At 47.8% G+C, this 20633-nt stretch overlaps 3 protein-coding genes and 1 non-coding gene across 4 annotated transcripts; 1 reads left to right on the top strand and 3 right to left on the bottom strand.

Annotated features, from left to right (window-relative positions):
• Positions 1 to 470: 470 nt before the first annotated feature.
• Positions 471 to 4239, bottom strand: ca4c (carbonic anhydrase IV c). Its single transcript, XM_030101417.1, has 8 exons — positions 4133 to 4239; positions 1877 to 1924; positions 1623 to 1787; positions 1402 to 1547; positions 1231 to 1323; positions 1089 to 1155; positions 837 to 1000; positions 471 to 659 (listed from the first exon to the last, which is right to left on the bottom strand). The coding sequence occupies exons 1-8, from the start codon at positions 4188 to 4190 to the stop codon at positions 471 to 473; spliced, it is 930 nt and encodes a 309-aa protein (XP_029957277.1). The 5' UTR covers positions 4191 to 4239.
• Positions 4240 to 4603: 364 nt separating this feature from the next.
• On the bottom strand, positions 4604 to 11522 carry LOC115395966 (aldehyde dehydrogenase family 3 member A2-like). Its single transcript, XM_030101676.1, has 11 exons — positions 11376 to 11522; positions 10266 to 10428; positions 9300 to 9531; positions 7655 to 7740; positions 7340 to 7548; positions 6583 to 6700; positions 6354 to 6495; positions 6118 to 6284; positions 5927 to 6026; positions 5441 to 5679; positions 4604 to 5297 (listed from the first exon to the last, which is right to left on the bottom strand). The coding sequence occupies exons 2-11, from the start codon at positions 10425 to 10427 to the stop codon at positions 5283 to 5285; spliced, it is 1470 nt and encodes a 489-aa protein (XP_029957536.1). The 5' UTR covers position 10428; positions 11376 to 11522; the 3' UTR covers positions 4604 to 5282.
• A 5084-nt stretch (positions 11523 to 16606) lies between these two features.
• trnat-agu (transfer RNA threonine (anticodon AGU)) lies at positions 16607 to 16680 on the top strand. The gene has a single exon. It is a non-coding gene; the product is annotated as a tRNA-Thr (tRNA).
• A 1443-nt stretch (positions 16681 to 18123) lies between these two features.
• vtnb (vitronectin b) lies at positions 18124 to 20367 on the bottom strand. The gene is made up of 8 exons (XM_030101678.1): positions 20304 to 20367; positions 19875 to 19991; positions 19560 to 19799; positions 19335 to 19474; positions 19058 to 19214; positions 18779 to 18937; positions 18366 to 18689; positions 18124 to 18273 (listed from the first exon to the last, which is right to left on the bottom strand). Exons 1-8 carry the CDS (start codon positions 20365 to 20367, stop codon positions 18137 to 18139), a joined length of 1338 nt encoding a protein of 445 aa, XP_029957538.1. The 3' UTR covers positions 18124 to 18136.
• Positions 20368 to 20633: the final 266 nt, after the last annotated feature.

Consider the following 20633-nt stretch of genomic DNA (forward strand, 5'->3'; position numbering starts at 1 on the left):
TCATGATCAGGAAGGAAGAAGACACATCAACCCTACAGTGTTCACATTTCAGCTAATGTCCTTTTTCCTCTTAAGATTAAAACATGTACAGCAGATTGTGAAATGTTTGAACTCTCCAAATTCAAAACTGTCTAAATGTCAAATGTTCGCCCCAGTAAGTAGAGAAAAACAGACGAGGTTGTCATGAAAGCCTGCGCAGGTAAAGACGTCACATAAAGAAGGATGAATTCTACATCTGAAGCTCCACCAATGAGCGCTCATGAAACAGAACCGAGTTTTCAGCTGTCGTTCATTCTACAGATCAGATCCGATTGTGGTCGTATTGATGTGATTTCATGACGATTATTTGGCACAAATCAAGAGACGAATGAACAAGAAGCCCTGCAGACGCGAGAAGGGAAGCCTTTCATTTGACGGGGACTTTAAGTGAGAGCATCAGAGGGACTCCGTCTTCAGCTGCTGGAACGGAGTCACGGAATCAGACCCGTGGTTCCCAGCGCCGCGGAGAAAACCCCAAACCACAGGTGGAGGGCGGAGGTCAGGGCCGGCCCGGCCTTGGAGCAGTACACCACCCGGCCGTCCAGAGGCTGCGTGGGCCTGAAGATGTCCGTCATGGGCTGACCGGTCCAGAACTTACACTGCTTCACCACCGTGTCCAGCTGCAGGAGACGCACAAGAACGCTGGAATTATGAGCTTTTGTGTCGTATAAGTGGCTCATATCAATATCAACTTCTTGAGATATTTTCCATTCTTACTCCAGGATCAAAATCAGTTTAGATAATAAAAGTTCATTAAAGGTATCATGAGGAATGAGAAGCTTGGAGCTGATTCCGACCTGCCGGCTGCTGATGGTCAGGGTCTTGTGGAAGACGGTCCAGGCCACCGCCTGCTCGCAGCCCGGCGTGGTCATGGAGCCCACGTACCGGTAGTAGCTGTGCAGGTCTTTGGAGGCGGGGATGACTTCGCTGAGCCGGAAGTTAGGGATGACGGTGCTGCTGCCTGGAAAACACCAACACGAAGACGCGCTTGAACTCCCTCCGCGGCCCTGTTTTCTACGCCTGTGGCGTCCAGCCGTCTAACCCCGTACCGTTGTTCTGCACTCGCCCCAGCGCCGATATTATTGGGTCCAGATGGGGATGGTCGTCCGCCGATTCCTGAGAGGAGGACACATGATGACTGTCTGCCGAACGGACGGATGATCAGTTAAATGATTGGTCGCCGAGCGTCACCTCGAACAGGAAGGCCAGCAGAGCGATCCCGGCCATGTCGTGCTCGGCCTCGGCCAGGGAGCCGTACGGCTCCTTGATGTGGACGATGTGCAGCTGTGGGGGAGGGGAGCACAGTGAGGACGACGTGCACGCCGGGCGCCTCGCGCCTCACGCCTTGGACGGAACCCATACCTCCATGGGGAAGCGCTCTCCGTCGATGGTGTGCTCGGAGCCCGGCCGCCCGTTGCCCCCCCAGTGGAAGTGGAACTGGGCGGCCCGGTAGTGGCCCGGCAGGGCTCCCCCCGTCAGGCGGACCGACTGCGGCAGAACGAAGTGAGCTGCAGAGACGGGGTTTGTTCATCAGGCGCCGGACTGCAGCGTGGGGACAGAAACCCCGTCCAGATCCCGCCTACCAGAGTGTCCCAGGTTCTCCACCGTGACGTTGATGGCGTTGGTGTGGCCGATGAAGTCGAAGGGCGGCAGGGCGCTGTTGATGTGCACCTTGCTGGTGACGATGTTGATGGGCGACTGGCGCAGCCCCCCGCAGCTCGGGAACTGGGCCGCCCAGTGGCTCGGATCTGAGCAGCACCATCACAGTCAATCAATCACTCAGTCAGCTCCACTGGACTAAGAAGACCCTGAAGGGTGAAAGGTCAACGGCTCTCACCTCTGCATGTGTCGTCACAGGAGTACTGGCTCTGGTAACACCACTGAGCTGCACAGGAAACACACACACACAGATTTAGAGTGTATCGCCACAGCCCGGCCGGTTAATGAGTGATTGAGGGTTAATTGATCTCAGGCTGACGCTCCGTTAGGCTCTTCCTGCTCGGTCAGCAGCTGAGGAGCTGAACTCTGAGAGGAGTTCCAGGACAAAACAAACAACATGAGTATTAATAATTAATGAGTCGCTATTCCAGCCGCTGAGCTCGACCCGGAGATGAGCTTCACATTGACCATAATGACCCGGCGAGATGTGGCACGACGGACAAACTGTACTAAAGTAACACTCAACACGTGCAGCTTTTTGAAAAAGGATCATTTAAGAGCTAATAAAGCGGAAAGCAAACTTCTGCATTTCAGCTGCAAGGCTGTATCGATTTCCCCATTTGACTCCTTCGCACTTTGGTCACCTTTCATGAGGAGTTTGCATGTTCTCACTTTGCCACACTGAAGCTTTTCCTTCACCCATAGTTACCTGGGATCAGCTCCATCAGCCTAAACTGGAGAAAGTGCTCTAAAGGATGAACTGATACGATGCCAAGACGGAGAAATGTCAAAAACTTATCATGTTAGAATGATATATTGTGTAAAAATGTCAAGGCGACGCCTTCTCACAGCAGGATTCTTACATTTTTGAGAGGAAAAGATAAAAAGAAACAGGTGTAGGTGTAATATCTGTATTAATACGATCCATTTTTATAACAATTAAAATCTTTAAATGGATGTTTAGCACAAAGTCCAATAATGACCTGGTGAAATGTTTGGCTTTGAGGGGTGTAATCCCATTTAACCGCTTCATCCTCCCTTAAACTCATATCTCAAAAAAACGATCAAATGTTGTGGAAAACCTCACATCCTCTCCAGGCGATTGTGTTTCTGTCTCTGGCTGTGAGCTGGAGGGCTGCAGAGTGAGCCTGATCCCCCAGACGGGCCCGTCTGTGCGCTGATTACTCTGATGGCGTTCCCTTTGTCCCGCCTCAGCATCCACCAGGTGCTGATGAAGTTAGCGCGCTGCCGCTGTTGTGCATTGTGTTGCGAGATGTGAATGAAGCCCCAGTGTGAGACTCTGCGCTGGGAATGAAAGCCATTCGGCCGGAACAGGGACGCAGATTAACCTCCCACAATGCCGCTCTTTGAGAGAGGACGGCCGTTCTCACCGGCCGAGAACAATGCGCAGGTGGAGGCTGGAAGCTCCTCCACCCGGCTCACACACACCTGGACTGGAGCGGCGCAGAGGCCAACCACACACACACACACACACACACACACACACACACAAACACACACAAACACACACACACACAGACTTATTCACATGTGTATGAAGAAAAGCTTTAAAATCTTCTGTTACTTCAACATGGACTGTAACAATCAATAAAGTAATAACGGCTAATAACATAATAATTATAGAAATGTTGATGTTAAAAAACAAACAAAAAAAAACTGCGATAACCTGCCATAATGTGATATGCATTATATCATAGAGTAAAAGATATTTGATCCATTATAATAATAATTATTATTCTTATATTCTGCCAACATTCAAATAAATTACTACTTTAATTAGAAGTATTTAAAAAAATCTATTTAAAAAACTACAGTTAATAACTAATAAAACATACATAGAGCTATATTTTTGCAGCTTTTGTGCAGGTTGTTTGTCAGAAATGGATCTAATGGACTTCATAATCAATATACTAATTCACTGAGGAAACATTGTTGTCTTTACTACATTCAATTTGACAAAATAACGACATTATTGGCTTCTTCCAGGACATATTGAGTTGGATATTTTCTATGAGAAACTCAAAACATGACCAGAGTCTGTGTGAACCATAAAACGGGATCAAACCATACCGCTATTATCTAACTTACAACACAAATGGATTAAAAGAAAATCATCCCAGAAGAATTTTGATGTCAAACGAACCAACAGAAATGGTCTCACTCTGTTTACGATTCATAGATAAACCAAAACTCTTTCAAAAGGTAAGACTAAGTTAATGGTTAAGTATTAAACTCGCGTGTTTCCTGCATTACTTTCAATCGTTTTACAGACAAAGGGCATTTTCAGTGTCCTCCAAGTTATTTTACACTTTGTTTACACCTTCAGAGGTAAGTTTGAATACTGGTGTGTGTGTGTGTGTGTGTGTGTGTGTGTGTGTGTGTGTGTGTGTGTGTGTGTGTGTGTGTGTCCCACCTGTGCACGGAGAGAGGAGGTACAGCAGAGTCAGGAGGTAGAGGAAGGAGGACTCCATGGTCAGGAGGACACGGAGACGAGCGGCGCTCCTCAGGGACTGAAGCCAGCTGCCGTCACATCCTGACCCCCAGCCGCATTTGAAGGAGGGACGGAGGGAGAGGAGGGGTGTGTGTGTGTGTGTGTGTGTGTGTGTGTGTGTGTGTGTGTGTGTGTGTGTGGAAGAGAGAGCGAGGAAAAGGTGACTCTGAACAAGCACTTCACTGTTCAGTGAAGGAGAAAAGAGCCAAATCAATCTAATCACACACTCTTAAACACATTTAAAATGTAATTCAGGATTTAAAATTTCAGTTTTTTTAGATTTATTCATCTATTTATGTTAATTCTAACCGAACTGAAATCCCCCAACCACACAAAACCACAGTCGGCCGTTCGTAGGAACATATTTATTTAAAATAGAAATACAAGTGTATTAATTCAGCTGATAATTACAGACCCTTTAAGAGTTAACAGCTTGATTTAAAACAAAAAAAAAAAAAGAAAAACAAGTTAAATCTCAACTTGTTGGAACTTATTCAACAAAACGGTTTAAACGTTTTTTTGATAAATTTTCTTCATATGATGCAGTTTGAGTCTGAACTTCAAGACTTGGACCAAAACACACTGAAATGTCAGAAAAGACACAGAGCGTGTCAAAAAAAAAAAAAAAAAAAAGGAAATGTTTGTGCAGAAATGATCCAAAACCTTCGGGATGAACTTCAAGTTGAAGTCTAGAGTTGAAATGACGCAGACACTCAGACAGGAGGCTACCTCCACCTGTCCCTCCTCTAACGGCAACATTCTCTGCTGCTGAAATGCTACAAGACAGGGAAATACACTCACGGCGTTATATCTCCTGCTACTTCATGATAAAAACACTTGTTCTGCACGAGATAAAAAGCTTTTGAACGTGAGTTTCTCATTAATGGATCAAGTGAAATGGAAAAGGACTCAAGAGCTTCAGCTGTGGGTTAATAATCACCTTCATGAGATGGAATTTTTCTCAAACAAGGGATTGAAAAGGATTTAAGGCAACATCTGAGGCTGTGATTATTAAAGTGTGATTACTGCGGAGGCTGATCTGATTGGTGAGTCGCCGATCGGCCGGACGTCTTCACGCCCAGAACCTCTGGAAGAGAGAAGAGACGAGCAGCGGTCAGAGGTCTATTCCTTCACTTCTGGACCGTTTTAAAGACGCAGTGTGGAGAAATCAGGCGAGGAAGAGGAGCTGAAACCCCCCCGACCTCTTCACCCTGGTCCGCCCGGCCTCACCTGCAGCGCCACGGCCGCCACCACGGCCAGCACGGCCAGCAGCGCCATGCGGCCCAGCCAGCCCAGGTCCACGTTCTTCAGGATGAAGAAGCGCGCCCAGCCCAGCTTCTTGAGCGTGTGCGGCGGGTAGCGCATGCTGTTCACGCCCTCCATCTTCAGCTGCTTGATCAGGCAGCTGCGGTGGTGGCTCAGCTGGTCGAAGGTGAACTTGCCGTGGTAGCAGCCCATTCCGCTGTTTCCTGTTGGAGGAGATGACGAAGGACAACAACTGAGCAAAAATCCACTTGAAAATCGATTTTAAATTCAAACAATTTATCTTCAGTCTGTTTATAAAATTCCTTTAATGGAGATATAGTTTGAATTTAAAAAAAAAAAGATAGCAGCATAAACTGAAGTGCATTAACCTGCCTCTGACCACTAGAGGGCGGCCTTGCATTTCCTAAAGGAGTGAATGGGGCTAAAGCTGAGTGTGTGTTCAGAACTCACCCACTCCTCCGAACGGCAGCGAGTTGACGGAGTAGTGCACCAGGCAGTCGTTGGCCAGCAGGCCTCCGCTGGACGTCTCGTCCCTCATCTTCTTTATCAGCTTGAAAAAGCAAAGGGAGGAGGAGTGAGAAGAGTGAATCTGCGTGAATCTGCGTGAATCTGCGTCCCTCCGCGGCGCCGCGGCTTCCTACCTTGTCGTCCTGTGAGAAGACGTAGAGCGCCAGCGGTTTCTCTCTCTGGTTGATGAACTTGATGGCCTCGTCCACGTCGCTGATGGAGATGATGGGGAGCAGCGGGCCGAAGATCTCCTCCTGCATCACCTTGGCGTCGGGCTTCACGTCCCGCAGGATTGTGGGAGCTAAACGCGACACGCTTGTTCAACTGAGGGCCGTCTGACGGGTTGAGAGTGTCGAGGGTGCGGCGTTACCGATGTAGCAGTCGGACTCGTCGTGGTCTCCGCCCGCCGCCACGCTGCTGCCCTCCATCAGCGCCAGGATCCTCTTGAAGTGGCGCTGGTTGATGATGCGGCCGTAGTCGGAGCAGGTCTTTGGGTTTTCCGTGTAAAACTCCTACAAAGACAGTTTCCAGGATAAAGGTAAACGAACCCAGAAGCGACCTGGACAGACGACACACACGCCGGTCGGCGGTTCTGGTACCTTCACGGCCTTCTTGACCTCTGCGATGACCCGGTCCTGGATGCTGGGCTCACACAGGATGTAGTCTGGGGCGATGCACGTCTGGCCGCAGTTGGTGTATTTCCCCCAGGTGATACGCCTACAGGGCAGAGCGCACGGGCGGTGAACAAACACACCTTCACATACGGCCCGATTTCATCATCCAGTGCTGGAGTGACCTTTACATTTAAACCTCAAGGCTTTTCTCTGTTGCGGTGCAGAGCATCTGTGATGAAATCTAATGATTACTACGGAAGATGACCACAATTAAAGTGCGTACAAATACAATCAAATGCTAACAAAAGCTTCTCCTATAGCCGGTGCATTGTGGGTGTTTTTTCAAACATTGAGGCTAACGCTAGTTAGCTAGCTTTGACGGCAGCATCTCAGCGCAGGTCTCAGCGTTCTGTTGTGTCTGCTACTCTGACGAAATGTTTTTTTTTAATTATTATTACCATTTAGTTTTCGCTGTTTGGCCAAATTGGACTCTCTCTGTGGGCCCATTTTGGCCCACGGGCCTCATGTTTGAAACCCCTGTTGTAAGGCTTTCTCTATTAGTGTCCATCTTGTTGGAGACTCGGAAAACATTTCAATGTCACGGCAGAAAAGAACTTGTTGTGAGTGAAGCTCAATACTAAAAGGTTCACAGCATCCTCGTTGCCATGGTGACAGCCAGGCGGACGGGCCGCCGGCCGAAGCGACGGTCAGACGACAGCGGCGGCGGCTGCGTGACCCTGACCTGCAGGCGACGGTAATGTCGCAGCTCTTGTCGATGTAGCAGGGACTCTTGCCGCCCAGCTCCAGGGTGACGGGCGTCAGGTTTTTGGCCGCCGCCTCCATGATGACCTTGCCCACGGGGCTGCTGCCGGTGTAGAAGATGTGGTCGAACCGCTGCCGCAGCAGCTCCTGCGTCTCCGGCACGCCGCCCGTCACCACGGGGTACAGCTCCTGGAAGCCACATGCCAGAGTTCAGTCAACTGCAGATGAAAACGACTAAAGAGCATTTCTATCAGTTGTTACTTGGAACCAGTTCAGGAAAAAGATGGCGGCCGACCTTGTCGATGTAAAGCGGCAGCAGCTCCTCCATCACCTTGGCGGTGTGGACGCACACCTCGGAGGGTTTGATCACGGCTGCATTACCTGGAGGACGAACCAGAAAGACATTCTGCGTTCATGGAGACGTGAAGACTTTGTGTCACGGCTGAAGCGAGAGAAATTAATAATAATAATTTATTGTATTTTTCTTATCAGGAAATGAACAGAGCGTCAAAATTAAATGAAATCTCGCTTCAGTGAGCAAAACAAAGAACATAAGCCGGTGAGATAACACAGTAAGATACATTCTATCTTCTGTTGAGCTGAGCTACTGAAACAGTGAAAGAGGCTGAAGTTTTGGATTTTATTAACATGAATCTTTACTGTGTTACCAAATCACTAGGAACCTCAGTCAGCTGTAATTCTCTGGTTTTAATCAATGGAATTTTAAAAGAAACTGATTTTTTTGCTGTTTGTTTGACATATTCAAAAGTGTTTTTTTTGTTTGGTTTTTTTGTTTGGTTTTTTTAAGAAAGGTTTCTTTAATTTGCTGTTTGTTCAGGTTTTTCGAGGATAAATGCAGCATGAAGTGTGGCTACTGAGGCAGAAGAGAAGCAGAATCTAAAGAAACTAATGTTCAACAGACAATATAGTCTAAACTCATTAAAATGATTGATTTATCTATAATTACCGGCAGAGCTCAGTTTCATTTCCTGGGACTCAGACACCGTCACCTTTATCTCAGTTCCCTGCTTCATGGATTCAAAGCGACACACTGATTGATTTCCACTCTGTGACACTAACATTCAGCCTGACTTGGAAAGTTTCATCTGGGCCTGTTTATTTAGATTTAATCACATATTTTATCTGCTGTCCACAAACTGGATCAGCACTTCTGTCACATCCTGTTTTCTTAAACAGCTGTGAACCGTCTCTTCATACTGAATGAAAAATGTGTTTTCTTCCGACCCTCTTAAACCTTTAAACTTGCCGATCTTACGTAACCCGGTGCGCCGGGGCTGATGTCAGTCGCCTTTCACCTGAAGGTTCTATTTATCCGTATCTGGTAGAGAATAGGAACGACCTTTGACCCCGCTGTTGCATAACATCTGATATTGGCGGAGCGAAGAGCGAAGTCTGCGCTGCTCAAACACTCGGTGAACGCGGTGTTTCTTCTCCGCCACATCACAAGTTTCAGAGCCACTATTTCACCGCGGAGCTGCTGAACTGAAACGGGCTCGACTCCCTTCGTGTGAAGCATCTTTTGAAAAAGCCGCATTTGTTAAACAGGAGAGTCACATGATCAGAAACATCAAACACGACCCGTGAGCTTCCCTGCTTTCACCCGCTCCACTCCTAATCTTCAAAAACCCTGCTGGCATTATGGCAGTGCAGAGTCCACAGGGTGACCTCTGACCCACTGATCTCAAGCTGGAAGGAGAGAAAGGCAACGGGCCGACGTGGAGACAAAGAGGAAGTGAAGCAGTCAGGAAGAATAAAAGTGATTATACAGGCGAGAGAAGGCCGCGTAATGCGTCGCACCGCAAACTGTTGACTCCTGCGACTCAATACAAACATTTCCTCCTTAGAAAAACACAAATCAGCACGATTTCCACCGATTGAGCATAAATGTGTGACACTGGGATCAGTCGGCGCGGCTGTACCGGCGGCGATGGCTCCGATGAGCGGCTGGATGGTGACGGCCCAGGGGTAGTTCCAGGCGCCGATGATCAGCACCACCCCCAGCGGCTCCGGGTGGACGTAGACGGTGTCGGACAGGGTGAGCAGGTTCTTCTCCACGGGCCGCGGCGCCGCCCACTCCTTCAGCTTGCTGATGGCCGTGTTGAGCTCGCCCTCCAGGCCCAGGATCTCGTACAGCTGCGTGCCCACGTCGCTCTGGGGACGGACGCCGCGCCAGACGACGACCACAAGTTAGAACCCCATTCCAGTCTGTCACTTTGTCTCTGACGGAGCCAGAAATGACTCCATGAGGGAAATCAGCCGTTTTAACAGTGACGGGTTAATTTAGGCGTAGAGATGTATTGATCATGTTGTATGTTGGATCATCCAACCGCCCATCCATCATCCAACCGTCCATCCAACCATCCTTCATCCATCATAGCTCCTGTGTGTTCTTTTGACTATTATGAAAATAAGAAGATCAAATGAAGCATTTTTCTTCTCTGTGCATTGAAAACATCAAGTTTTCCAAATACTTCAGATTTCAAATCAGCTTCTTTTCACGATGTGACTGACTGAGCTGAAATATCCCACTCTGAGCCATTCACCACTACATGAGGAGAAATACAAGACGCAGAAACAGTTCTTCAATTTTTAAACATCATCATGAAGCATGAAGACTCACAGTCACTCTGGTTTCTTCATTATTATCAACATTATTTCAACATGCTGTTCATCACATGAGCTAGACGAGTTACTGTAGAGATTATGGAATATTTTATTAGTTTTGTTCCTTTTATTTTTCCAGTTATTTGTGTTTCAAATGTGATGCTTCAGGATGAAGAACACGTTCAGTCGCTTATCAAAACTGACAGGACATACAGTACAGTACTGAGGTGTCACTATGTGTCTATCATGCTGGTGTGCTGGGTGGTCGTGTTTTCACTCACCTTGTTCAGGTCTTTCTTCATGGCCTCTGCGATCTCCGTCTGCCTCTCAGAGAACAGCCTCTGCATGTTCTTCAGCTGGCGGATTCGGTGCTCCAGACATTTGGAGCGACCCGTTTCGAAGGCCTTCCTGGCCCGAGCGACCGCCTCCGTACCCCGAGACATCCTGCAGACACGGCCAGGTCAAGTCAACAGCTAAAGACGGGTGAGAATCACAAACGAGCCCTGGGTTTACTGTTGTGTTTACCTCACCAGGAATATTCGGTCCTGACGGAACCTTTACTACAATGTTACGTCAGTGTACTTTATTAAATCCTCCCAGGATGAAACGGTCCAGATATGAGTTGAAGAAGTTGATCTCTTGTCCTGGAGGCTTCTGATGCAACATGAGCCAAACAACTGAAGCTCCACAGATCATAAACTTTCAGTGTTTTTTTTTTTTTTGACATTTAACTGTCATGAAGTCTGACCTCATATTCCCCTATGGACAGATCTGTCAGAGATCAGACTTTTCTTCTGAATGAAGCAGATATTCATTCATTAAAGAAAACGAGTGAATAATTATGTTCCTGCATTATTTAGGATTGACCACCAACAGATAACGGTCCAGGGTGAACTGATGAACCTGTTTAATCCTGTTCCAATGAGCTCCACCTTGACAGGAGTGTTTCTGCTGACTGCAATCCCAATAACTGCGTAACAGACAATAATTACACACATGCCTTTTCACAATAACCCCGGGCTGTTGAACTAAATCACTAAATGACCAGCAGATGGTGGCTGTAGACTCTGTGTACGGATGTTTTAACTGAAGTGACACACGCTCCTGCAGTTTCGGGGGTAGTTGTGTTGTTGTGTTGCTGTGTTCGTAAAGCTCTGGCTTAAAGGCGCAGAGAAGAGAAACTCCACATCCGGAAACCCTCGCAGTCTAGCGGATCTCTGTTTATTACATAATAACGCTGCAGTCGTCTCTATCGAGACCCGTTTCCAGCCGGTTCGGGTCCGTTTTCTCGTCTTTACCGGCTCCGGTCCGCTGCGCAGCTCGGAGCGCGTCTCTCTGTTTCTCTGGCCTGAAGCGCAGAATAAACCACCGCCTGCTTCCTGCCGGCCTACCTTGGAGCTTTCAGGAGGTTTGAACGTCCCTGGACCTTCCTGCTTCCCGGCGGAGACACAGCGGAGCGGAGCGGAGCGGAGCGGAGCAGCGGAGGAGCGGCGAGCGCGATGACAGCGGCGGAGAGCCGGGCCTGCTTCCCCCCGTTAGGTCCCTCCCACCGGGGGAGGAGAGGCCGCTCCGCCCCGGCAGCTCCTCGGCCTTTGTGGGGGGGGGGGGGGGGGGGGGGGGGGGGGGGGGGGGGGGGGGAGCACAAAGAACACACTGAAACACACAGGAACACCCTGAGACCCACGAAAAGACACTTCTTACAGTTTGAAGACACGGTGGACAAATTCCGGCACATATTATCCATGACAACTTTAAAAAGCTAAACGAACTAAAATAAAAGTCCACATATTCTCATCAAAAAAATAATAAAATAAAATAAAATAAAATAATAGAATAGAATGTATAAATTTTTGTAATCTTAATCTTTTATGTTTTATTTTAGGCAAACTTGTTAAAACTTTCAAGTTGTACACTTGTGCTTCATCACGATTTACCTGATGTATCTTGAAGTCCTCCACAGCGCCCCCATCAGGTCACATCATGAACATCACTTTGCTTTGTGAGGAAAATTTAGTTCTGCATGCTGGAGAAAACTGTTTAATGTTAGATAAAACAATAGAAAAGGCGTGTTTAGTGATCTGCTGCTTCGAGAAACAGTCAGTGTAACCTGGAAAATATGAACAATAGGATCAAACAGAATCGACTCGAATCGACTAGAATCGACTAGAATAGAATAGAATAGAATAGAATAGAATAGAATAGAATAGAATAGAATAGAATAGAATAAAGTATCATCTCTGACTGACCGTGGCCAAAGGTTGGGGCTGATTAAATGATTAAATAAAAGAACAGAGTGACCGTTAAGCTGTCCTGCAGTGAATCAGTGTGAATTGTTGGCCTTCGGTGTAACAAACACCATCTAGTAACATTATGAACAGTACGACTGAAAGAGTCTGGCATTTAATCACATTTCCGTGCAGAGAAAGCCACATTACTCAACTCACCTTTATTTATATAGCAACAACTGCTGGCACACAGTGCTGTACATAATTATAAGTGGAAGTGCAAGAATGAAATGCAGCAAGAACAAAGAAAACAACAACAACAAAACAACAGAAAAGAAACATTTGAAAAAAACATTTAAAAAAAAAAACAAGGGCAGAGTTAAAAGCCAGTGAATAAAAATGTGTTTTAGGATCTTTCTTGATAATGTGTGTCAAAGATCACAGGATACGATTTGTTTCAGACAAGGAACATTGAAAACGTCACCTCCAGTAATGAAAAGGTTCCAGGTAACCAACAGAGGTTATCCGAGTTCTTCTCTTGTGTGCATGTCATATTAATGCATTATTAAGCTTTATTTAGTATTACTAATCTGTTTGGGACAAACAAGCTGGGCCCTCCCTGCTCTCTGTGCAGTCTGATCCTCACTCTCTTCTCCACCTGAGCTCTGAATCTCTTCCCCCCGGCTCCAGGGAGTTTCCCCCCCCTCTCCCCTCCGCCTCGGCCGTGCGCTCCCTCGCTCCCAGGCTGACAGGAAATGTGGACTCTTGAGTTTCCACATCAAACAGCAGTGTTTGTGGATTGCAGGGGAAGGAGCGAGGCCGAGGTGGCAGAGGGGAGGGCCGAGCGTCATTCACACGCCGGTGTGGAGGAGTGTGGACTCGGTGTGTCCACACCTGAGCTGCCGAGGCCCAAATCCAGGCATTCACACACACACAAGCACCGCTTGTGTATTGTATGCTTCTTCTTCTTTTTTTAGGGAGAGCTACACAGTCTGAGCTAACATGAGCTAAATGTCAGCTGTGTTTGACCTGAAGGGTTATTTTTCTTTCCTCTCATGAAATAATTGTTAAAGTATAGAAAGTCTGAGCCAGCAGGAGCAGGTAGAGACAGTTTATGTTGGGATCAGATTGTAAAAACAGGCCCTCGCTTGTCCTGAGCAGATCTCAGGCTGGAGGAGACAGAACCCGGGGGTGTGCTGCGTCTCTTTGGTAATTTGAGGATTGTGTTCGGTCCTGATCGCACATTTTCTGAGCTCCATTGGAAGCATGATCTAACCCTAAACTCTCATTAAATGTCATTGCAATGGAGTTATTATGAATGTGAATCAGTTTTATATTTGATTTATTTTGCTGTTACAAAGCAATAAAAAGCATAAATGATATAATCCGCTCCAACATTTGAATGGTTCAGGACCACACTGAAAATTTTGTGGCCATTTCAGTCCAAACCTGTGTATAATTTGTGTCTTCACTCTCTCGCTGTCCCACAGGTCGTGGTTCATGTTCCTGTCGCAGTTTGTGATGAAAGAGAAAGTTCAAAATGTCGACTTCAGGTGTTTCATTAACTTTTTAAATGCCAGTTTTTCAAGTGGTGTAATTCCAAAAAAACATGAGACATATTGACACATTCAGTAATTATTCAAGATAATTAACTGACATTGTATTTTTTTTTTACACAGTCATGTGAAGCTGTGCATATGAGCTGGAATATGAATGTTTTCCATGTTCGGCCCTGTTCAGTATCTTTCTCTGATAGTATTCTCACTATCTTTAGAATTTCTGCCTTAAATTTCCTGAAAAGTCTTCTCACATTCTCCAGATTCTCCTGTGGGAAACTCACATTTTAAACAGGAGTGAGTTCATGTTTTTGTAATCAGTTTATTTTCTTCTCTTCATTTTATATTTCTGCTCTGTTGATTCTCTCCGTGTTAAACTTTTACTTGTGTTTTGTTTTCTTATGTTAAACAGTTGAACTCTCAGCTCCAGTCTTTTCAGAAGCAAATTGACTTCATGGTTCTGAGTTTTAGCACAGTTAAACAAAGCCTGCCATCTGCTGGATGCTTGTATTCTTCAAGCTGCCTGGCCTCCTGCATGAATGTGGATTCTGATTTTGTTACTGTGTATTTATTATGAATCACTGAAAGAAGCTTGCGGGATATACCAGGTGTACCAGATCACACGTGACCTGGTTTCGATGGCCCTTCATAAACCATAATGCTGATCTGTTGTTCACAGCTGAGGGGATTCAGCCAATCAGGGACATTTTTCTCTGTTTGCTGCTTCATGAACATGAACAAACCCTTCACACTTAATTGAACATTAAAAAAAAAAAATCCCAATCAGTGTAATTTGGTGAATGCCAGTGTTTGTTTCCATCACATGCTGGATGCTGGGGCTCAGTTCGCAGCCTCATGCATAAAAGTGAGTCTGACCCCCGCCTGGCAACCGGTTACGCACCGGACTTTTGCGTTTTGATGTCTCCACCGGTGGAAACGCGAGCGACCGGTAAAGAGAGAGACACCAGTCCGCCTTGTCACCTCCACACACTGCAGCTGAGAGGGGCTCTCACACCCTCAAACCCTCCAATACACTTCCACAGTTCTTCACAAGCGCGCCGGGGGGAGGCGGAGGATGCGCCACAGACCAGGGACGCGCAAACCTCTCAGGCCTCACGGCGCAAATATACACTGTAGAAATATGGAGCAAAGAAATCTAATTCAGAGGTATTCCAACCTTCTCATCTTGATTTGAATGGAGAAAAACATACACACACACACACACACACACACACTAGTAGTCATGATGGAGTGTGATGATGCGTCTGTGTGTGTGTGTGTGTGTGTGTGTGTCTGTGTGTGTGTGTGTGTCTGTGTGTGTGTGTGTGTAAAATGTTTCTTCCATGGCTGATACAAGTCCTGTCTGGTCTCACCGGCACATTGACGAGTTATCCATGATCAAACAGACACCAGCCATTAGGAGGTGTGCACCACATCAAAGGCACGCGTCTGTAAGGACTGACACCATCCACAGAGGTGTGCACGGAGGCGGGGGCGCACGGGGTGGCGGATGGACGAGGGGGGGTTATTTGGTATAAAAAAACCCCTTTCTAACCTGTGAGTTCAGGAAGACAGAGCTGAGGACAGCTTCTTCACGATGGACTGTACCGAGAACACCGAGCTTTGTCCGGGACGCTGCTGGACCGCACCGTACCCGAGCATGAACGAGCGCCGGCTTTACGCACGGAGCTCCGCCACAGGTGAGCAGCGCTGCTTCAGCATGAGTCTAATCCACCTGAAGTGGGTTCATTAAAGCACTCAGGTGGTGTTGTTGTTGTTGTTGTTGCTGTTGTTTTGGGGTGAAGTCTCAGATGTGTCCTCTCCCTGCAGGGTGGCCGGATGCTCCTCACAGGAGCCACTCGGACGTCCAGCGCCGCCGGAAGCGCACCACCTTCAGCAAGGCGCAGCTGCTCCAGCTGGAGACGACGTTCTCTGCCACACAGTATCCGGACAACCACACTAAGGAGACGCTGTCCTTCATCACAGGACTGCCGGAGTCCAAGATTCAGGTATGCACGGGGCGTGTGTTGGGTTTTTTTTGGGGGGGGGGAAGGAAGAACCACGTGTCTTCATAGCCAATTTCCACTTGTTTCAACAGGTCTGGTTTCAGAATCGACGTGCTCGCTACTTCAAAAGCAAGAAAGCGTCCAGAACAGAGGCTGGTCCCTCCAGAGACCTGCAGCCAGACTCCAGTCCGTCATTCCCTGGCCTGGCTCCTCTCCACCCCCCTACACCGGGACTGTCCTCCCTCCCGGGATACCCTGCTCCGAGTCTGCCCCAGTCCACCAGGCTGTCCACGATCCTGGACAGAGAACTCCCCTCCATGCCTGCACCTCCCCTCCTTCACCCACCTCCACCCTGCTCTCCACAGGAGGTCCTTCACCAGCAGGACCCGGGTCTCCCTCAGCACTGCGTCTTTCCGGGTGAACTGGACTTACCGGACGACTTTGAGGCGGTCCTAAGAGAGGCGCGGGGGTTAAATCCCCCGGCAGCACCAGAGAGCGTCCAGAGTCCGGTGATCCGCCAGAACCTCCACAGAACCTCATCCGGCACCGACATGTCCAGCACGCGCCTCCAGGATCTGCTGGCTGACTGCACGTGGCCACACCTGGACGTTTCCTCCATCACCGCGTATCATCTGGACTGCGCCAAGATTTACAGCTTCTAACGTAAACATCAGAGAGAGTATTTATATTTTCTGAAATGCCATGTGGATCTAAATTTTAATAAATTTTGTAAAGTTTTGTAAAGTATTGTAATATAACGTTCCAACTAAAAATGAGTGCCGCAGCGTCTGTGTGTTTGACTCTATATGTGGTATTACCGGGGAGAGCATCACGTGGCGCCGTGGCTTAGTTGGTTAAAGCGCCTGTCTAGTAAACAGGAGATCCTGGGTTCGAATCCCAGCGGTGCCTTTTCCTCCTTGACCGCTTTTATTATTTCTTTCCGAGATATCGCCCCCGCAGGACGGTTTGAAACGAAGCCATATATTTGTTTTTGGCAAAACGTACAAAATTCAGATATAACAACTCGAAATTAGTGTTAAAAAGGACATTTAACGCACATTTTGTGGAACAGCCAGCTCGAGAACTCACGCGATATTTCACGTCAGATTCGTTTCAGCCAATCAGAATCTACGTTACGAGGCAACGTCAGAACGTAAATGATGACGCAACTCATTTAGTCGGACCGCATTTTACTGCAAAAGTACTCAAAATACACAACTGAATGTAACACTAACACCAATTAATCAAACAAGAATATAAAAAACAGCAACAGTGTTTAAGACGAAACAGGAAGGAGGGAAGGATCTCCTGTACAGTTCAAGTAGACTTGATTTTTAATTTTTTAAAGCTATTCTACTTGAAGAGGGACTTAACCACTGTGCACCGATTAAAATGAGCAATGGAAGAAATCCAGTCTGAGCCGGCGAGGTTACATAGTACATAGACTTTATTTGAATTATGTGTTTTCACTGGTTTTTATAAACCTTAGTGAGATCCCCGGGGATACTTAACCTCAAATATTTTTCTATAGTACACTAATGCTGCTTCACTGTGATTTTATTGAGAATCACATGTCAGAAAATGGTCCATCGCAGTCTTTCTTAAACAAGATCATTAGGTTACTTTCTGAGGAGAGAAAAAAATGCTTTATAACGTGGACAACAATCCTCATGAGTTGTTACATACTGTGCTTAACACCCAAACTCAAACACTGTGACCTTTTAAAAGACATTTTGCCTGTTAAACACCCTGAAAAAACACAATATTACACTATGGATTGGATAAATAGTGTATTTCTTTCTTGTTTATTCTCATCGAGAACTGTGTAAACTACATGTGCTGTTATCATTAAATTATCTTTTGGTTCATCATTGAAAAAGCAAAACTTCTTCCTAAAAATGTCTCTTTCATTTCTGTAGTCACATAATTCATGTTTCAGTAATTATAGGCTGCAGTCAAATAACAACGGTTCATATTTGTAAAGTAATTCTGGTTATATATAATATTGTTATTACTAAAGATCAGAACAATGCATTCAATGACCGATCCTGGTAAATTTAGATATAATTTTAGTTTGAGTATGGCGAAAACTCTAGTTGCTGGTAGGCTTGGGTATGTAAATATGAATTTGCTAAACAATGAATGATATTTTATGTTTTTTGTTTCTCTATTTTAAAAAAAAACATGACACACACTCAGGATTGTTATCTGTTTATTAAATCATGCAAAAGACCGGAGCATCCATCTAAAGGTGCAGGTGAGGGGTTTGTACCATGAATGTATCTATTCCTGAAAAGTAACAGACGTTATTACGGAGCTCATGTTTTTAGATTTCTGTGCACGTGCTTCGGCCAACAGGGTCGGCTCATCTCTTCTCTGCTCTCGACGGGTCAGCTACGTCTTCATGCTCGCAGCCCAGCCAGTATTTTGCAATGGATCGTGGGTAAGGAGGGCTGACAGCCTCCACGCGTTTCGTCTGCAGAGATGCTCTGTAGTACTTATCTGTGATCACACGCAGAGAAGAAGGAGAAATGATTCAAGACTTCAGGTTTATGCTCTGTTAAATCTGAGTTTGACTCCTGCAGATTCCACACCTTTCTTGAAAAAATACACTTTTTGAACGGGGGTGCTGATGTCCTGCATGGCGGTCTCGTCGTAGGCGTAGTCGTCGAACAAGTCGAAGAAGTCATCGTCAAGCATCAGGTAGTCGAACAGGCCCCGGCTCTGCCTCCTTCTGGATTTACGCCTCTTGTTGATCCTGCTCCTCCTGGAGCCGCCCCTCCTCCTCACGGCTGGAGGAAGGGACGGGGTGGGCTGGGGGCTGACGTAAACCGGCCCCACTATGGCGGCGTCCACCGGCGCCGGGACGCCGATCCAGTCCCTTCTGGTGAGACGGGGGCCGGTCTGGAAGCTGCTGACTGGAGGACAAGGAGAAACAAAGCCCAGGTTAGTTTACAGACAGTCTCACACACACACAAACACACACATATGTGTAAACAGGCCTCACGGGGTTCTCCAAACAGCTGAGTGAAGAAGTCCTCCAGGCCGTGGTCGCAGTAGACGTGTGTGTATCGAGTGAAGAGCACCGACGGCGACGACCTGCTCATTTCAACACACTCCTCGTGGGACGGCTGCTGCTTGAACTCATACTGATAATAGTTTTCCCCTAAAGACAGAAACACACATTCAATTCAGCATGAAAGCCACAAGGGTCAAGGGTCAGGGTCTAATGAATCAAACGATGCTGAGGAAAAATCACTGAACATGTCTGCATGTTCTCCTCCACCTTTGAAGAAGTAGGCCTTTTCCCTCCCGCGGTGACTCGGGGCTGGGATGGCAAACGCCGCGTCGATGTCGTCCGGCACGCCGTCGAAGCCGACCGCAATGTCCCGCGGATAGTCCTTATCCAGGACGTCGCCGTCGAACCTCCAGTACTGTTTCCCCTGAGACACACAGCGAGAAGCTTACTGCAGCTGTTCGCGCTGAAACGCACCGAGAGCATCGCGGCGGCCGTCCCCGCAGCCGCACCGCGGTACCGACGCCGGGGAAACAGAAGGCGAGACCTTGAAGAGGTAGGATTTCCCCTGGCAGTTGATGCGCGTGAAGGCGGCGCTGATGGGCCCGGGGATCCCCCACACGTCCTGGATCAGTCTGGGGTAACCGGGGAGGACAGACTTCTCGTCCAGCTCGAAGAAATATTCACCTGGGGGGGGTTCGAGTGGGAGAGCAACACTTGATGGTATTTCACAGGTGAACCCAGTGAGACGGCCGCGGCCGACCAGGTTTACCTCTGAATGCGTACATGGAGCCATTCTTCAGCTGCAGGAAGGCGTCGAACGGCCGGCCGCTGCAGGGCGCGGCGTCCGGCTCCACGGTGGCCGCGGGCCTCCGGGTGGCGTTGGTGGCGGGGGCCGTCGGGATGGTGGGGAGGACCGGGGTCAGCCTCGGGGGCTCGGCCGTGGTGAAGTCGTCGTCGGCCGCCGGCGCCGCTTCTGTGACCTCCGATTCGACGAAGGTGTCTCCCCGAGCTGCGAGCAGAGGGATTGGGCATCAGGGACGTGAACCGGCGCCAGCGGAGCGGCGAGTCTCACTGAGCCACCCACTTCTCTTGGGGCAGGCGGTCTGGAAGTCGCTGCAGCAGCTCCCGTAGTACACACACATGGAGTCACACTGGCATTTCTTCAGCGCGTCGAAGGCGCCGCAGCGGCCGGCGCAGCTCTCTGCAGAGCATCGAACAGCGTGCGGACAGATTCATGAGACATGCTTCCAAACATGTGGAATGAATTCATCGTCCCGGTTCTTTTTATCCAAATGAGCGTGAACGAATCTTGAAAAGGTTGAAATAAAAGTCATTTTACAGGGAAAGCATGCAAACTCTGTGCGAGAGGAGATGACAGTGCCAACCAAGGAAAATGGTGTAAAATGAGGAATATCTGTCTAAAAGAGCAGTACAGAAAATTAAAAATTAGATCAAACATGCTCCTCTGAACTGCAGCATTTCAACACAGTAGGAAATAAGTCATTTTTCGTACCTTCTGCAGCAAACGTGTTGTGGAGCAGGAGGACGAGGCCCAGCAGGGCCACCACTGGCTTCATGTCCGCTCACTCCAAGTCCCGCTTCCACACTGGAACTGAGGAATCTGCTCTCTTGTTTACGGATTTGAAACCATCAGCGGAGTCTGGGTGGCCCAGTTCAGCTTGAGCTCAGGGTCAATAGTCGTTCCTCAGATGCTGCTGACCCCCCGACTGGCCGCCCGGCTCTGATAATCATTAAACCGTGTTGATCTCTGTCCTCTCTCCTCATCAGGACAGACTGAGAGCGTTTCAGGACGCCCAGTCTTTTTACCGGCATGTTTGTTTTT

The sequence above is a fragment of the Salarias fasciatus genome, chromosome 10, assembly GCF_902148845.1.
Source record: "Salarias fasciatus chromosome 10, fSalaFa1.1, whole genome shotgun sequence".
NCBI classification, from domain to species: domain Eukaryota; kingdom Metazoa; phylum Chordata; class Actinopteri; order Blenniiformes; family Blenniidae; genus Salarias; species Salarias fasciatus.

Excerpts from the sequence above, each read along its gene's own strand:
- ca4c (XM_030101417.1), bottom strand. The coding sequence starts at position 4,190 with ATGGAGTCCTCCTTCCTCTACCTCCTGACTCTGCTGTACCTCCTCTCT. Across the intron at positions 1,548-1,622 it reads GGAGAACCTGGGACACTCTG|CTCACTTCGTTCTGCCGCAG; the intron begins GTAGGCGGGATC and ends CCGTCTCTGCAG. Across the intron at positions 1,324-1,401 it reads GAGAGCGCTTCCCCATGGAG|CTGCACATCGTCCACATCAA; the intron begins GTATGGGTTCCG and ends CCTCCCCCACAG.
- LOC115395966 (XM_030101676.1), bottom strand. The coding sequence starts at position 10,427 with ATGTCTCGGGGTACGGAGGCGGTCGCTCGGGCCAGGAAGGCCTTCGAA. Across the intron at positions 7,741-9,299 it reads CATCGGAGCCATCGCCGCCG|GTAATGCAGCCGTGATCAAA; the intron begins GTACAGCCGCGC and ends TTCGTCCTCCAG. Across the intron at positions 7,549-7,654 it reads TGCCGCTTTACATCGACAAG|GAGCTGTACCCCGTGGTGAC; the intron begins GTCGGCCGCCAT and ends TGTGGCTTCCAG.
- vtnb (XM_030101678.1), bottom strand. The coding sequence starts at position 20,367 with ATGAAGCCAGTGGTGGCCCTGCTGGGCCTCGTCCTCCTGCTCCACAAC. Across the intron at positions 19,475-19,559 it reads CTCCATGTACGCATTCAGAG|GTGAATATTTCTTCGAGCTG; the intron begins GTAAACCTGGTC and ends AACCCCCCCCAG. Across the intron at positions 18,690-18,778 it reads TCAGCTGTTTGGAGAACCCC|TCAGCAGCTTCCAGACCGGC; the intron begins GTGAGGCCTGTT and ends CTTGTCCTCCAG.